The sequence below is a fragment of the Phymastichus coffea genome, unplaced genomic scaffold, assembly GCF_024137745.1.
Source record: "Phymastichus coffea isolate CEN01 unplaced genomic scaffold, Cenicafe_Pcof_1.1 PCOF00043, whole genome shotgun sequence".
NCBI classification, from domain to species: Eukaryota; Metazoa; Arthropoda; class Insecta; order Hymenoptera; family Eulophidae; genus Phymastichus; species Phymastichus coffea.
In genome coordinates, this window is record NW_026706854.1 from 735,421 (window position 1) to 751,753 (window position 16,333).

At 46.3% G+C, this 16,333-nt stretch overlaps 4 protein-coding genes across 5 annotated transcripts; 1 reads left to right on the forward strand and 3 right to left on the reverse strand.

Annotated features, from left to right (window-relative positions):
- Nucleotides 1-279: 279 nt before the first annotated feature.
- LOC131664223 (protein disulfide-isomerase A4) lies at nucleotides 280-2,375 on the forward strand. Its single transcript, XM_058935147.1, has 6 exons — nucleotides 280-551; nucleotides 641-826; nucleotides 901-1,039; nucleotides 1,116-1,277; nucleotides 1,357-1,482; nucleotides 1,594-2,375. Exons 1-6 carry the CDS (start codon nucleotides 422-424, stop codon nucleotides 1,742-1,744), a joined length of 894 nt encoding a protein of 297 aa, XP_058791130.1. The 5' UTR covers nucleotides 280-421; the 3' UTR covers nucleotides 1,745-2,375.
- Nucleotides 2,376-2,469: 94 nt separating this feature from the next.
- Nucleotides 2,470-4,232, reverse strand: LOC131664222 (ELMO domain-containing protein 2). Of its 2 annotated transcripts, XM_058935146.1 has the most exons (3): nucleotides 3,873-4,232; nucleotides 3,575-3,765; nucleotides 2,470-3,489 (listed from the first exon to the last, which is right to left on the reverse strand). In XM_058935146.1, exon 3 carries the CDS (start codon nucleotides 3,415-3,417, stop codon nucleotides 2,479-2,481), a length of 939 nt encoding a protein of 312 aa, XP_058791129.1. In that variant the 5' UTR covers nucleotides 3,418-3,489; nucleotides 3,575-3,765; nucleotides 3,873-4,232; the 3' UTR covers nucleotides 2,470-2,478. The 2 variants fall into 2 exon arrangements, with proteins under 2 accessions (XP_058791129.1, XP_058791128.1); XM_058935145.1 differs by having other exon boundaries at nucleotides 2,470-3,765.
- A 443-nt stretch (nucleotides 4,233-4,675) lies between these two features.
- LOC131664238 (uncharacterized) lies at nucleotides 4,676-12,530 on the reverse strand. The gene is made up of 7 exons (XM_058935178.1): nucleotides 12,087-12,530; nucleotides 11,302-11,661; nucleotides 9,150-9,695; nucleotides 6,395-6,735; nucleotides 6,056-6,319; nucleotides 5,656-5,973; nucleotides 4,676-5,085 (listed from the first exon to the last, which is right to left on the reverse strand). Exons 2-7 carry the CDS (start codon nucleotides 11,615-11,617, stop codon nucleotides 4,942-4,944), a joined length of 1,929 nt encoding a protein of 642 aa, XP_058791161.1. The 5' UTR covers nucleotides 11,618-11,661; nucleotides 12,087-12,530; the 3' UTR covers nucleotides 4,676-4,941.
- A 1,940-nt stretch (nucleotides 12,531-14,470) lies between these two features.
- LOC131664295 (cytochrome c oxidase subunit 4 isoform 1, mitochondrial-like) lies at nucleotides 14,471-15,621 on the reverse strand. Its single transcript, XM_058935271.1, has 3 exons — nucleotides 15,424-15,621; nucleotides 14,955-15,147; nucleotides 14,471-14,721 (listed from the first exon to the last, which is right to left on the reverse strand). The coding sequence occupies exons 1-3, from the start codon at nucleotides 15,619-15,621 to the stop codon at nucleotides 14,549-14,551; spliced, it is 564 nt and encodes a 187-aa protein (XP_058791254.1). The 3' UTR covers nucleotides 14,471-14,548.
- Nucleotides 15,622-16,333: the final 712 nt, after the last annotated feature.

Genomic DNA, 16,333 nt, shown 5'->3' on the forward strand with positions numbered 1-16,333 from the left:
TACGAAGTGCAAGCAATCGCAATGCAAGTGAACTGTGAACCGTAATTGCCCGCTGTATACATTAGAGTTTGTAAGATTGTTGAAGAGCTTGCGCAATCAAGATGAAAACGAAAAAAATAACAAAATCTTATTTTTACTCGATTAGTATTCGTACTCGCCATGTGGCGGCAGCACTATCCGCATGTCTGTTGAAAAACTCGAGCGAATCGCGTCTACTTTAAATACCACGCTCACGGGGAAAAATTTCCGCGCAGGCGCTTTAAAAATGGCAGGCCGTCAACAAGATTCATGACGTGTCGCCCGTCACAGCTGTTGCGAAAAAGCCGCCGGTGAGAAAGATAAACAAGCACTCGCACGCCCGTAGCAGCTGTTTGCTGCAAAGTAATTTTCCATCGGTTGAGTTTACACACAAGTAAAAATAATGTCACAAATAGCATTCCTAGCCTTGCTCTGTCTTCTGTCCGGTGTAAGGGCTGCATCTTTGGAGACGGTCACCGACGACGACCTTTTGAATCTTATCAAAACAGAAAAATATGTTGTCGCTCTATTTAGTATGTTCCGATGATTTTTCATTCAGCTTTTTATTTCTTGTTGGTTGCATTAACAGTTTTCATTCATCATTTGTGTGATTTGTTTTCAGCTAAAAAAGACTGTGAAATATGTGATGATGTGGAGAATCAATTGTTGCACATTAGGGAAGATTTGGTTGATTCTTTATCAGCATGGGTAGTTAAAGTTGTCAATAGTCAAATGCTCCGACTTTACAGTACAGGCATAGAACCTGCAATTGTTTACTTTAGGCAAGGAATACCTTTGTTATACGATGGTAAATCAAAATAACTAAATTATCATATCTTTATACTGTACATAATTGTCATCTGTCATTTACATTTGCAATAGGTAAAATTGAAGAGGAAGAGATATTGATGACATTTATGGAAAATAAGGAACCAATAGTTAAAGAACTCACAGATGATAGTTTTGAACATTTAACACAAGCAAGTACCGGGGCTACTACTGGAGATTGGTTTGTTATGTTGTAAGTTTCCTTTACTTTATAATTCAACAAAAACTGCTGACATAACATTGCTAAGTTGATATATTTCTATATGTAGCTACAGTCCAGATTGTGTTGACTGTCAAAGAATGGGAGCTAGATGGGAAGCTGTGGGGGCAAGGTTAAAGCAAAGAATCAATGTTGCTCGTGTCAATAAATACTCAACTGGAGCTTCAACTGCCAGAAGATTTGGTGTTTATGAAGTTCCTCAATTTATACTGTATGTAATCAATTTAAGCTTCAGTTAACTATATCAAATTGCAATTACTATTAATTAATTTTTAATTCTCTGTTTACAGATTTAGACATGGTAAGATGTATCGTTATCTCATTCCAAAGCATGACACTAAGTCATTTATATCATTTGCACAAGATTGGTACAAAAATGCCCATGGAGAAAAGGTTCCAGTTCCTCAAAGTCCCTTGTAAGTTCTACTATTAATTAAAAATTAGTAAAAGCAATTTGAGTGTGCTTGTAAAACATTTATTAATGTTATTAGTGTACATATTACAGATTATTGCTTTTTTTATTTCAGTGATGATCTGGTTCAAATGACAGTCAATTTCTTGAAAGATAATCCTTGGGTAATGAAACTTGGTAGTATCACCATTGGTGTTTTGGTTATTGTAACAGTAGCTAGTAAACTTAGGAAAAAGACTGAAGTTTCACACAAGAAAGACAAATAAATTGGCGAAAAGCGTGAATGGAAAATTGTAAATATGTGTAAACAAACGTGATGTGACTTTCACAAACATTTTTTTAACAATCCTTTCAGTTTTTATATTTTATACAATAAAATAGAGATTCGTAAAGGAGTTATTGCTATTCTAGGCCAACAATAAATATGTTTAGCACTTCTACATCTGTTGCAAGAAATTTTTTAAAGCTTTGCATCTATGCACATGTGACCATATTATGGGTCTGAGAATAACATGACTTACAGTAAGACTAAGGCAAAAAAACATGCTATATAATAAAGGACATTCCAAACTTAAAAATATATATGGAATGCTGTCAGAGGTATTCAACAAATCTTTGAACTTTCAAATAAAACTGAGAGTTCATAGCAATGGCAAAATTATATCACAAGACAAGACACACTGTGTGTTTGTGTATTAAAATAGAGCACCATGTACAATAAATACCTTGTCCCTTGCACTATAATATTTACAAAAAAAGTTACTAAAAAAATAATCTATTCATTGCACATAATGCCAATCAATATTCAAGAAATTTAGACACAATTCAGTTTCAAAATAAGAATTCAAACATATCAGTTGCTTTAGAAAAACTTTAGAACTTCAAATGTGATAAATATTTTCAATTGATTTTCACTTGATTTTCAATTTTTCTACTCAAATATCTGAAAACTATCTAAAAAATATCTTTTAGAATCTTAAACACAATCCTCACACTTATGCTAAATATTGTCTACAGATAAATTTATCCTAAAAACTGTAGAAGGGTTGGCAAGAGCCACTCTGATGTTGTTTTCAAATTTCTCTTGAATAGAAGAAAATTCCATAATATTACTAGGTTTGGATTCAATCCAAAATCCATCAAATTCGTAGAATAAATAACAATAAAACTGATGAAAGGCACTAATTGATGGTAGAGTTTTTAATGAATTATACATATGTGATTTGGCTGATCCATCTTTCAGTAATCGCAATGCCATGCTTGTTAGATTAATACCAACAATAGCAAAAGCATAACCATACCGTGGATGCATAGAATGTGACAAGACATGTGTTGCTGCCGTAGGATACTCTTGGGCAAAATAAACAAGATTCTCCAATCCTAAAATGCCCATGCCTCTAAAATCAGTCTTTGGATCATCACCTTGAAAACCTATATCCTGCCATTGTTTTGTTATTCTTGCTTCGAGTTGTTCGAAAGGCATTAAAAGGTTCCAAAATTTCAACAGCAAGCTCTCATGAGACGGATTATCAGAATCGTAGGGTGTCTGTCTCAATTCCTCACATTCTACACATAATTGTCTATAACCCCAAATTAACTCAACACACTTACCAAATAACTTTGCAAAGTCAGGATGTGCTGTGGGATTTATTTTCTTAGCTATTAATACGGTTCTAATAGTTTCTTCTAATATACCTCGCTCACTTCTTGCAGTTATACCCTTGTGAGCTGTTACATCATCCAAGTAGGAAAGTAAAGATTTAATATCTAGATTCTTAGAAAGCCTGAGTGAATTTTCTACACCAAACGTGCGAGGTGCACCAGTACGTTCTCCATAACATATCCTTTGCAACTCACACATATGGGTTGTGTGATGTAAAATCCATTTCACAAAAGGTCTTAGGTACCAGCTAATCAATGACCAAATGTAGTTAAACATTTTAATCAGTTAGGCACCATTGATTTTTGTCAAAATCACTTCAAAACTCTTTGAATTAGCTCGTTGGTAGATCTTGAAAATGTTATTTACAGGTATCAAAATTCTGAAATTGCTTTGAAGGAATAATGACTTGTATACTGATTTCAGTAAAACTTACAATTTAAAATTGCTGCTTTGTGTAGCTACGTACACAAAAATATGTTTTGATAGACTTCAGTTCATGCTAAAATACCTAGTATAAATTTAACTCAATCTCATAACTACAAGTAAAATAGCCACATTGCTACCTTGAATATCTTTTTGTAGTTTCAACTTTAAAACATTTATTTACGTATACACAGATGTTACCTATAAGCAAATAAAAGAAATACGAATCGTAAAATAACTGCAAAACAATAAGCACTCATATTGAAAATACATTGAATGATCAAAAATATGTGCGTAAAACTACTCACGTATTCGTCAAGTTTTGGATGTTGTGTAGAGCAAAATAATTAATCTGTAAATTACTTTAAAAAAGAACAAGGATAATACAAAAGGCGAACAAGTTCACCTGCTGCAGTCAATATCTAATTATGGCGTCTATTCACTGCGTTGAAGAAAAAATTAATCTCTAGAATTCCGAATTATCGAAGATAGATTTACGAGATCCAAGACTCTGAATGAAGGACATAAGAAGCCAATATCTTAAACAAGATTGGCGGCAAGAAATTTACCAATTCCAAGTCAATAATTCATGTTTTTAAGTGTCCGACGCCGCGCGAAAGGTGAACACGCATACATACACGAAGTTTACAAGTCCGACGCCATCTTGGCCAAACGACCCCCGCGCGCTCTACTCATGCTGCAACGGCGGACCGCGGACGGTGCATTGCGGCAGCCGCCCACCATGAAGTAACACTTGAAGATTACTATACGCTTTATCTATATAACATTGGGGGGTTCGTTTCGGCTGGCTTTACTTTCTATTGATACATTTTTATTGACCGTTACGTTTATTCATTTTGCAAACGATTAATCATTGCAAATAGTAATACAACAACTGATACTTATCTTCGTTTCATTGTTCGATTCGTCACAGTGATGTATAGATGCGGAAATTTGTAAATAAATGTCAACATTATTTCAGTGGAAAATGTTTATTTTACGTTTGTCTACACTTATTTACAAAACGCTTAATAATCGATTGCACCACTGCGAAATATTCGCTACAGTCGAGTCGCACGCATACGAAGAATGACTTTTTAGAGCATCCGGAAGAGTAAAAATAAATAAAATGAAGTACCAATAGAAAAAGAAATGCAAACGCTAGGCTTGTCGAAATAATAGTGATTTTGTCTACCGATCAATGTCAAGCATAGCTGTTGCCACCAGATAAACAACACAACAAAATTGATCCCCGCGATCGCGTCATTCCAAAGCAGCTAACAATTGTCGTCGAATAAGTTAAATAAATAAATAAATAAATAGAAGTAGTGAGTTGGTGGCATCGGATGGCAGTGGACGAATCTCGGCGTCGAAGAATCAAGCGGCCGCGGCAGGCGGCGGACGTAGCATGGAGCGAGTCGCCGAGGAGAGCTTTTGCGAGACGAGGTGCGCGATGTGCGAGCTTCGCTTCCAGACGAACTCGCGCGTCCGGTCGTGATCGTCCGCTGACTCGATGCGCATCTGCAACACAAGCGACACACCCAATCGATCAGAGGCTGCCTCGCTTCTTCTCGCTTTATTCGCTATTAATCCGAGCTCAAACTAGTTCGACCGAGTCGAATTGACGCAATTAAAATTTTACGCTCCAGTTGGATTTGGCCGTAGCGCTCCGACATTTGCGCGCTCGCCGGCCTGAGAGAGAAAGCGAGAGAGAGAGAGAGAGAGAGAGAGAGACGGCTGTTTGTTATTGTAATTTGTATCGGCTCTGTGCGATTTCCAATTGAGCCCCAATCAGCGAGCCGCAAGCAAGTCTCTAATTACACGTGTCGCGCATCATAGCGACGCATAGCGTATTTCATTGCAGGCATTTCAGGGACCGCCTACAGCGCTGCTGCAGGCTATTATAAATCATTAAACAGCCGGAGTGCAACTATTCAAAGCAAACGCGTAATGCGCAAATTTGAATTCGATCGAGCATTTTTTTTCATGGGCTCGGATCGTTTTTCCAATGCTCAGCGTCCAACATTTTAACAGCGTCAATTGCGACCCAGATAAAGGCCGCGCGAGCCCGAAGATCAAATTGATGCTCACCTGCTTCGGTTGGAGGACGCGAATGGAGTGCAGGGTGGCAGCACCGCCGTGATAGACCCTGAGGCTCAGTCGACCGGACATTTCGGCGGTGGTCGCGGTGGCACTGCGTACCTCCTTGCGGTTCGCTCTACCGAATGCCTTTTCGACTTTCAGAATCAGCGGCCCAAGGTTGAATTTCGTCCGGATGGTAGTATGATCGCTCATCATGTTCACCGACACATCGCCCGAGCGCTTCAATGACGACAATCCGTAAAGCGTCGCCTTGGCCTTCGAGCGCTTCACGATGCCCGTACTGCTTGTAGGCGCCGGCGCTTTCACCTGTAAAAACGTATTAGACGATAATCATCATCAGTCGTCGATTCTTATAATAATTATTTTTTTAATTTTCTATTTCTATTACCTTGTTGCTCGAAGAAGTACTGGGTCTCTTGACTTTGGTTGGCCGAGCAGTAGTAATTTTGCTGGGCTGGTGGATCCCCGATTTGGTTTTGAGCTTCTTGCGTTTGATTACGGTAGCTGGAGTGGCAGAGGCTCGTCGGCTGGTTGTCGTAGCGGTCACCTCGTTCGTCGATAATCGGGTGGCCAGTTCCGGCAACAAAGTCGTTGGCTCTTCGGAGTCTGCTATCATCGCGACTGACGTACTCGTCTCGATCGCTTTGATCGACTGATAGGCAATGGTTGAACGTGAACATTGCATACTCGAAGCGATAGTTCAAATAATAATGTTTAAAAATCTGACCTCGGGAGGCGCGGTTGCGTCGGAGCTATTGCTCGAGTTTTGAGGTACAAGCAACATCTCTTCGATCCGCGTAGCACCAAAGGCAACGTTGTTCTTCCTCGCGCGGCTACCTTTCCTGCGCTTGGACTTCTTAGTCTTCTTGGTCTTCTTTTTGCTCGACGTTGTCTTCTTGGTCTTCTTGGTGGTGGTCGTTATACTTGGGTTGATCAATCTCACCGTCACCGGGTCGTATTTCTCCTTCAGAATTTTGTTGATGCGGTTGAGAATCGTGTCGACGAACCGATTGTACTTGGCCACGTAGATGGCCGAGACGTCGGTGCTTGACGACGAACTTAACGCTCCTACAAATTTTTTTGTCATTCGTTTTTTTTCCTTCTCGATCTGATGGATTCAACGCCGATTTCTTAATTACCCTACTTATTTCTTAATTCAATTATCATTTGCGAACGTCAAATTGAAATACCAATGGAAATGAATTAATTACTTTGATCTGATCAGCCATTCGCCGAAATTATTCAGTTAATATCAAGCGAGATTTCGAAAATTCAACAACGTGCTACTTCGAGCTCAATGATCTCTCGTGCCAAGACCATCAGTTTCAAACCCGAAATTCCACAGTGTTCGAAAAAAAATATGACGGCGATCGAGCGGAAAGAGTTAACATACGGTTCTCCGTAACTGGATTGATTTACGTGTCATTAATATTTTCATGGCGTTCATTTTACGGCGGTTTTTGAAAGAAAAGTAGGTCATTGACGCGACTGCATATCGATACGTCCACGTGACGATAGCTCACTGCTGCAACCGATTTTCCATTTAGAGACGACGGGAAAGAAAAGAAAGCCGATGACGTGCCACGACGAGACTGCAAGACGGAACGCGAAAAAGTTGTAGTTAAAGTGCAGCAGAACAGTACAGGGGGAACGGCCTTGACACCTTGCATCCCGCGAGCACGATGGCCATTGACCTCGAAGACAACGTGGAATTTCTCTTTCTCGCCTACTTGGAAGTAACGGTACCGACGTATCGTGCCCTCGCCAACCTGTTTGTCGGCTTTCTCGCGCGAAACTAGGCCAGCGCGTTGGGCTTCCTCCTCGTCACGCGGAAAACACTTTCCTCCCGAGGGCGAAGGCGAAACGTTGATCGTTCGAATTCGGACAAAGTAGGCTGCGAAGACCATTCCTAAGGTGAAAGCAGCAGCGGTGTGCCGGTGGCCTCTTTCGATCGCTGTTCAAGGCCAAGTCCGTTCTCTCGCGTCGCGCGGGATACATTCGCGAAGCCGTCTTTCTGGCGCGCCGGGGCCGCTTCGTTCGAATTTTAGTGTCTCTCTCCCTCGCTCGCTCGCGCTCTCTCTCTCTCTCTCTCTCTCTCTCTCTCTCTCTCTCTCTCTCTCTCTCTCTCTGTCACTGAGCTCTTAGTATCAAGTACTTTCTCGCGACGAAAGTTGTCGGCGACTAGGTGCGCATCGTCTCGCTACGGCTACAAGCGCTGTAAGGCGGCAATAGAACAGCAGAAGAAAAGAGGAAGGACAGAGGGAACAATGATGTGTAATCAGCGTGGTGCCAGACGCGCGTGCACTTTTGTCCCAGCGGCTACAGACCATTGACTACTCGCATACAAGCACGCGCCAATCGAGTTATTCTACGTGAGACTTTCGCCAAAACATAATGAAGAAAGAGGTGAATGATTGCAGGTACCAATGCACTACAACGGCAGCTATGTATAGCGTGTGGCAAGCTAGATGCGCAACTTTCATTTTTTTTTTTGCATTTTGCGTGTAAACTGTCCAACCGTCCACCGTCAGTGCTAAAACTACTCGTGCAAACGATGGCTCAAGTTTATCGCGACGCGTCCAATACGATTATTCTCCAATCTGCGATCCGACAATTTTGCTTTTCTCATTGAAACGTTTTGCGTCACGCGCGCACGTCTTTTTTCAGCACCGCGCATCGTCACATCACAGTTTAGTGGATAGTACAGTATTTGTTTTTTTGCCTGTGTCTATAACAAAAATAAAAGCAGAACACAGTTTGTTTTCCTTGGTTTTTTTATCAAAAAAAAATCATCAGATGTTCTTTCATCAACAAAAGAAAGGAAAGAAAAAGTCAAATCTATAATTGTCAGTTTGTAAAAGGTATTCTTGGTCTTTCTCTCTTTCTCTCTCTCTCTCTCTCTCTCTCGCTCTCTTATAACAGTCCATTAATCGACGTAATGACTTTCATATCATAGATAGTAGTTAATGTAGTTCCTAGCTTAACGATGTAGCTTCTTTTGTGCGCGCGTGCCAAAAGTCGTCGACGACTTTAGGTCTATTTATAGGCGGCGCTGACGACCGTGCGCCGATTGCGTTTGAGCTTTAGCTCCGGGTGCGAACGTTCTAAATGAGAGAACGAGCCGCGCACCACAGGAACGGCAGGCACAATCGACACCAGATTGCCGGAGTCGCGTATAAATAAATAAATAAATATTAAATAAATAAATAATAGCAATAAATAAAAGATGAGTTGAGGCAGGGAGGATTCGTCATTTTGGCGCGCGTGCGGCTTGAGCGGCTCGTTTGCAGCGATCTGTGTAGTGTGGAGCGTGTGCGCGTGTGTGTGTTCGCGAGTGTGCGTGCTCTAATGGCTGGTGGTAGGCGTGCTAGCAGCTGCAGATTGCCGACGTCTGGAAGAGGAGGACTTGCGCTGATGGTGGCTGCGCTGGCGGGATTTGCCGTGGTGCTTCTTGGTCGGATGCTTGTTGCCGTTCAACTCACGTGCTCGGTGCTTGCGCGCGCCGGCGATGTCAGCCAAGCCCTCGATCTCGTCATCCTCGTCCTCGTCATCCTCCTCCTCCTCCTCGTCGGCTTCCTCGTCGTCGTCGTCGTCGTCATCGTCATCGTCGTCGTCGTCGCCAGTTACGTCGAAATCGACCTCCTCGTCGTCGTCGTCGTCGTCGTCGTCGTCATCGTCGTCGCTGGATGCTGGGGCGGCTGCTGGGACAGCGTTGCTGACGGTCTGTTGGAGCACCACGGGATTGCTCACGGATTCGGCACCTTCGATCGTTGCGTCCTGAATCGCGCCGGCTGCCTGGCCCTCGGGCACGTCCTCGTCCTCGTACGAGTTGGCCTCCTCCGCTAGCGAGGCGTCGGTCTCGGCGACGGTTGCCGAGGCGCTGTTCAGCTCTGCGTCCAAATCGGCTTGCACTGCCGGCGGAATCACCGGTGCGTTCGCCGAGGCGGCCACTGGCTGTACGGCTGAGACTGCTGCCGACGCCGCTGGCTCCACGGCGTTCGCTTCGTCGTCGTCATCGTCGTCCTCCCCTGAAATGCATCAGTTAACACATCTTATTTCATTTTACACTACTTCGTTTTATGCGCTTGCTGGTAATATTTCCCTGATGCTTTCATTATTCATCGCGTAAATTTACCTTTTAGCTTATAAGCGTGACATCGAATAACGAGGTGACAAGTGCACAATAATCCGTTACGGCGGGATAGAAATAGAAAGAAAATAAAATAAATAGGGATGGAGAGACAGACAGAGAGAGAGAAAGAGAGCTTGAACGTAAAATCAACGTTCAAATGAATATAACTAAATATCGACAGAATGAACTTTCAATTCAATCAAAACAGTTGCAAGAGCCTCGCTTGAGACAAAAAAAAAATGAAATAATCGCGCCATTTGCCGATCTACCCGAATAAAAGTGGACGAGAAAATAATTATGTTACCATACGTATGAGCGAATAATGTGGTTGCAGGATCATTATTTTGCCATCCACTTCGTCTCGGGGAGATCTACCGATAGCGCGATTATTAAATCATGACCCAAGAAACAATCGAGTGCCAAAGAAAACGGCACGAAAAGCTGTCCTCGGAGCGAATTTGAAAGCTCGAGCACTATCGATGGCGAGCGCGAGGCACGCGCATCGGCAACATTCCAATCGAGCCGACGCGATGTTTACAGCATACGCGATCAGCCACATGTCGGGCCGTAGGCGGCGGCGAAAGAAGGATAAGAAGAAAAGCGGCGCGTTCAATTTCTAGCGCAGCCAAGTAGAAAAGGTTCCGGTTGGGCGCCAACGCCGTTGGTAAATATCGCGCTCACGCTTCCGTTATTTCCGTGCCGGCGTGGACCTTCACTTCGCCGGTGAAACTGTGTCAATCGGCTCAGCGCGCACGCGCGCGCGTATGGCTCGGGAGAGATTATGTTAATTCGGAGGAGAACGACTTGGCTGCGCGTGTCCCGTTAGCGCTGCGACTTAACGGAATTCGCGCGTGTAATATGCCGCGCGACAAACGCACAAGCAGAAGTCGAGGGGGAGGGAAAAAAATGATGCACTTTACGGGATATAAAAAAACTAACGCCGTGCGACTTTTCTCCGAGAGCCGTTATAGCCGCGCTCGCTCGGTTCACAGTTACTGATTAAACCCCCCAACCCCCTCTCTCTGTCTGTCTGTCTGCGCATCCGTATTTCTCGATATTTCCGTCCTTGGCATAGCTGCCAAAACTGATTACTCAAAGCCGCTCGTTCGTTTTTTCAGCTGAATTATCGCGGTAAATTTTGACGCGCTTAATGAGGTCGCTCGCGCGCATTTCGCGCACTTGGCTGACAATCCGATATTGCAGACTAGGGCTCGCGAGGCAGAGAGTTAATGACAATGCAGCGCGGCATTTCGGCGGGCAGTGTCAACGCCCCGGTAGCGGCGATCGCCTTCAATTAGCCGCTGATCAGTATGCAAACGGATCGCCCCGTAGGCCGTCGGCGCGTCTACCCAATAACGACCTGTCGCGCGGTCGAATACCATTTCAATCATAGAAACGAACTCGCTCGCGCACAATGCCGACAACAGGGCAAGCACTGCGGCGCCAGGCAACGATCGAAGTGGCCACGAGATTTGGCACCCTTAGCAGTAGCATTCACTCACCGCCGAGGACTTCGTCGATGAATCTCTCGAGATAATCGTCGTCGTCGTCATCGTCGTCGTCGTCATCGTCGTCGTCATCGTCGTCGTCGTCGTCGTCGTCGTCGTCGTCGTCGTCGTCGTCATCCTCGCCGGTGATGTCGAAGTCGACGTCGTCGTCGTCGTCGTCATCGTCGGACGCGGCTGCGACCGGAGATGATGCGGCCGCCGCCTGCCTCGACTCTTGGCCGGCTCGACTCGTGGATGACTTTGGTACAGGGGTGGCGAGGGCGCCCAACGCCAGGCAGCACAACAGTGCCAGTAGCACCGCCAATTTCATGCTGACTCTCGGTTACGTCGTCAAGACTGAACGGCTCCTTTTCTCTGCAACACGCGCGAAAAGAAAAGAAAAACAGTATTAAGCTTTGCTTGCGCATGTCGGAAAAGAAGACGACGACCGATGGGAGAACAAGCGTGAGAGGATCGGCGAGACGCTCGAGCATTCGGTGATCTCGCCGGTGCTGCAGTCTAGCATAACGCGAGCGATATACTTGACGAAGGAACAGACGCAGTCCAACTCGAAAGTGGAAAAGCAGAAGGCAAGCATCGTCGAGATTTGGCACTCGCGCATGAAAACGAACGAAACAGTGGCGATGTCGGCGGATCGGCAACGCGTCGCACAATCCGTTCAATGATCGCAGGATCACAGAGTCCATCGGTCCGACCGGGCGTCACAAAGGTCGGAGTCGGCGCCGGGCACTAGCAGGCCGGTATAGCACACTTGTTCACACAAAGGCTGGACAACTCACCGAGGAAAGCTCGAAAGACACACGTCTGCGCTGTAGCGTGCGGCGGGTACGGTTCGCAGAGTCCTTGAGCACTGCGAGGCGGTCGGAGCGCGCGCGCGTCTTGTTCACTTGACGATGTTGCGGCTTAAACGAAGAGGGACGGCCGCGTGCCTCGGCTTTTATAGGCTGAAGCCATGCCAGTCCACCACTTCTTCTGCTGCCGCTGTTGCTGCTGCTGCTGCTTCTTCTTCTTCTTCTTCTTCTTCTACTTCTTCCGCTCTCCTTGCGGCGCACGCGCCAGCGCCGAGCGCTCCAGGTGCGTTCCGCTCGTTTCCCGGAGCCCCTCTCTCTCGCTCGTCGTTAGCGTCGAGCCATCGCCCTTTGGCATCTACTGTAATTTGTTTACGTCTGTGCGATCTCCGGCAGACATTCTGCCCATTACTTGCGTATAGCAGGTATGCCCCTTTGTGCCCTGAAATCAGTCTATGCGACAAGATTCATGCTACATCGCGCACATTGATATCAATCTGATTAAGCCGATATTTGGACCGAAGGACTCTTCGTTAGCTAATTATGGCGTGTCGATGCCTCCACGCGGACGGAGGGAACTTTCAGCTAAACCCTGCCCATTAGCAGCGCACGTGCCGCGATTGCGTTATCCTCGCCAGTTCGGCCATTCAATGGTCAAATGGCATTACACAAGACTTCACGTACGTACCCTTCTCAGCTCTTTTGCTCGGGGCCTACATGCAAAGGCGCCGACGCGTATTGCGGATCAATTGACGCGTTCTCTGTCCCTAGCGAAGACGAGAGAGCGATTGCCGGCCATCGGTTTCTTACCGTTATGCTCTCCTCGTTGCTCGGCTCGCCTCTTGAAAATCTCGGCATTAGCATAATTAGGCGTACGCGCAGGCAACGATCTGTCTCTCTCTCCTTTTCTCCGTCTCGGTCTCTGCGTGTGTATAGCGAGAGACATGCCTATTCGATTTTTTCCCATTGTACGGAGAAATGAAAAGCTATAATGGATTTTCACTCGCTGACCTCCTCTCGCGTTGCCGCGGCCGCTGATGCTTTTTCGTACTCACGTGACATTTCAGATTTTTATTTTGCCAAGTAAATATAGGTATTTCGAGATGCTGTAATGCTTTCACTATTCGATGAAGCTTACGGTATATAATCATCGGCTTTGAAATTTATGTATAAATACACAGGCTTATTCATAATTCTTCGCCCACGTTGGAATCTCGTGGCATTCAGAACCAGTTTGACTTAATAAGAATCTGACTTGGCTTTCGATCCAAGTAAAAGCTCGTCAATGTGACGATTATTCAGATGAAATTCATTGAGAATTGGAGAAAGATAAGTATTACATAGATATGCGAGTATAATCTACACGAGTCCCCGAAAACTTTTGGAAGGAGTCAGAAAAATGTCGCTGCATTTTCAAATTGGCCTTGATTGAAAGTGTAACACTAGACAATAGTATATTAAATTACTACTGCGGAAAAGTAGAGGTCTGCCTTGTGCGAAAACGCCTCATTTATCCGAACATGTATATCTTATGCCTCGTGTGAAAAAGAACACGGGTCTTTCCTTTCGTCGTTCGAAGAACAAACAAATTTTCTAAAAGCCACTCCGTAGCTTCGAAATGAGTTTCTCTAAAAAGCAGAAATGTTCGCGTTTCCGAGGTGTACATTTACATTGCCATCCGTTAGGAGCGTCACAATTGCGAACAAACATGCCTGACATAGCGACAAATTAAAAAGGGAAGGCAGAGCATGTAGCGAGCTGCGAGCTTTGCGCAGCAGAGCAGGTTGTAATATACTTTCGCTCGGGGAAGGAGAAGAGACGGAGAGATTTGCGCCGACGGGGGCAATGGCAGCGCGACGCACACGCACATTCAGCGCGAATAGTGCGCTAACGGGTGTTTCTGGTCACTCGCTCTCGGAAAGTGAAGCATCCGCCGGCTATGGAAATATGGGATTTGGTGTCACAGAGCTGTGAGGCAGCGCCGCCACCGCCGCCACCGCCGCCGCCGCCGCCACCGCCGCTGCTGCTGCTGCTGCTGCTGCTGCTGCCGCTGCGACTGCTGCTGCTGCTGCTGATGCTGCTGCTGCTGTTGCTGCTGCTGCTGTTGCTCGGCAGCGCGGCGGTAAGTAGCCCAGCGTCGCCGCCGAGGAATTAGTAATCAGGATGTGCGAGGTGGCGACAGCAGTAGCCGGCATTCTTCCAACCGCGAGGCGTCATTCATTATTCATTCGATCGACGCCTCGGCCCCGAGTATACATGCACTGCGCGAATACGCCCCTTGGTGCCCCGGCGTACGGGCGCGCAGATCTCACCTTCGTTTTCCCTTCTTCTCCCGGTGCTTGTGCGCGCGCGAGAAAGGGAAAATCAGTTGCACGAATGAAAGCGACTAGCGTTTATTAGCGCATAAGTGCGCGTACAGCGAGCGAACAGGAGCGGAATGCCGAAGAGAACGGCTACTGAGACTTCATCATCTCGTCGTACATCTGCTTGTTCTTCGGGTGGATCCTCAGCTCGGCGCCAGGCGGCCGATAAAGGCCACTGAACGGCTGATTGTTGATGGCCACCTGGCGATAGTACTGGGCGATCCGTGCCTCCGGCTCGAACGACATGGGCAGATCTCTGTACACTGCAACGTCATTCGTAAAATAGACTACGCCATTGGCGTGCTTTGGCTAGATTGGGCCTGCGTGTGACTCTGCGGGTGCTTTATCAGAGCCCATTACGCGACTCAACACGACGAACAGCGAGACATTGCCGTCCGCGAAAACCCGACGAGCTACTCGCATCGACCCGCCGATTTCGATTTTTGCGATGTTTGCAAGCCGAAAACGTAGTCGTTGGGAAATGACCAAGTTTTACCGTGGCGTTGGATCCAAAATAAGGACCAGAAGGTCAGGGACAACGTCATGAGTATGGTGCCGAGGATGCTTTTCCATTGGGTGGTCGGCGCGTCGAGTTCCGCGAGAGTCTGGCGGAAGCTGGCCCTGTACAGGCACTTTTTCTCGTCGACGCTGAGCTTTCTCCAGTCGCCACGCTCCTTCTCGCGCAGTGCCTGCGTCAACAAGGAGAAACGAAGACGCCGCGGCGCCAGTTCCGTTAAAAGAGGAGCGACGGAGTAGAGCCGTCGCGCGATTAGATTTGCATTTCAAATTTCTATCTATTTCCGCGAGCCGCGGCTATGTACTGTTGCTCGGTCAAGGCTGAGCAGCGGATTCGGCAAGAATGCTCGGCGTAACCGCCATTCGCGTCCCTTTTCCCATCGAATTCTAATTCGTTTTGGCGAGCCGACGCTTCGAGGGGAGACGAGCGTGAACAAGAAAATACCAACCATGATCTGGGGAGTACACTCGCGGTAGCGAATGGCCGGGAACGGGAAAGCGACCAGGTCGACGTAGTTCGGCTGACCGTTGTGCCCGTAGCCGACGATCTCACGCTCGCCGATGAGCCCGCGAGTGTCACAGCGAGGCCCGTGATCGACACTGTAACGCCGACGCCCCAGCAGTCCTCGGGCGCAGCGCGCCAGCATGGCTCCGTTGACGCGCGCCAGCGAGCGAACGACCTTGTTTGCCGATATGTAGACTCTTGCGAGCAGCCGAGCGAGCCTTGTCTGCCGTTGACCCGCTGACCTATTTCGATGTCGTAAGCGACGCCGATTATCACTCCGGTGAGGTTATCGATTGCCGGCCGTCCGAAAAATTTGAAGGTGCCGCTCGTCACGCGCGCCTCTGCGTGTGCGCGTGAAATAGATACGCGCGCCTGCGGGTTTAAGGTCAAGCAGCGAATCTTGCTCTATACGAGCGTTGCGCTTAACCTTTCGACGTCGTCGCTTAACGAAACTGAATAACTTTCACCGTCGGAATAAACTTTCTCTTTTTCGACAAAAGGATAAAGAGCCCGCGTCGATCCGTGCCCAGATCAACGATCAACGGTCACCGCTTATGAACCGTTAAATTCGTGCATACTTCGACAAGCAATTAACATCAATTTTTTGTTCTTTCAAAATATCAGTAGCCAAGAATGCACACACCAACTTCTGGTTATAAAAATACAAACAATGTAAAGTCGCGAGGTGTCCAATTCTACTCCAGATCATCAATTGTTTGATTATTTTTTTTTTGTTCTCTTCGAGATTTAATTTTTCTACGAAAATAATTATCAGACAAGAAGTCGCCTTTCCAAATACCAAATTCACAAGATTTATTGCCTTTAATGCTTTCTATGCCTCTTCACGCTCCATC

Bases quoted from the DNA above. Each gene is read 5' to 3' on its own strand.
- LOC131664222 (XM_058935146.1), bottom strand. From the start codon at position 3,417: ATGTTTAACTACATTTGGTCATTGATTAGCTGGTACCTAAGACCTTTT.
- LOC131664223 (XM_058935147.1), top strand. From the start codon at position 422: ATGTCACAAATAGCATTCCTAGCCTTGCTCTGTCTTCTGTCCGGTGTA. The intron at 1,040-1,115 runs GTAAGTTTCCTT...TTCTATATGTAG, and splicing joins GGAGATTGGTTTGTTATGTT to CTACAGTCCAGATTGTGTTG. The intron at 1,278-1,356 runs GTATGTAATCAA...CTCTGTTTACAG, and splicing joins GAAGTTCCTCAATTTATACT to ATTTAGACATGGTAAGATGT.
- LOC131664238 (XM_058935178.1), bottom strand. From the start codon at position 11,617: ATGAAATTGGCGGTGCTACTGGCACTGTTGTGCTGCCTGGCGTTGGGC. The intron at 6,736-9,149 runs GTGAGTTGAACG...AAAAATTTGTAG, and splicing joins CGCGCGCAAGCACCGAGCAC to GAGCGTTAAGTTCGTCGTCA. The intron at 6,320-6,394 runs GTCAGATTTTTA...ATTGCCTATCAG, and splicing joins ACGCAACCGCGCCTCCCGAG to TCGATCAAAGCGATCGAGAC.
- LOC131664295 (XM_058935271.1), bottom strand. From the start codon at position 15,621: ATGCTGGCGCGCTGCGCCCGAGGACTGCTGGGGCGTCGGCGTTACAGT. The intron at 15,148-15,423 runs GTTGGTATTTTC...TTGTTGACGCAG, and splicing joins AGTGTACTCCCCAGATCATG to GCACTGCGCGAGAAGGAGCG. The intron at 14,722-14,954 runs GTAAAACTTGGT...ATGACGTTGCAG, and splicing joins ATTTTGGATCCAACGCCACG to TGTACAGAGATCTGCCCATG.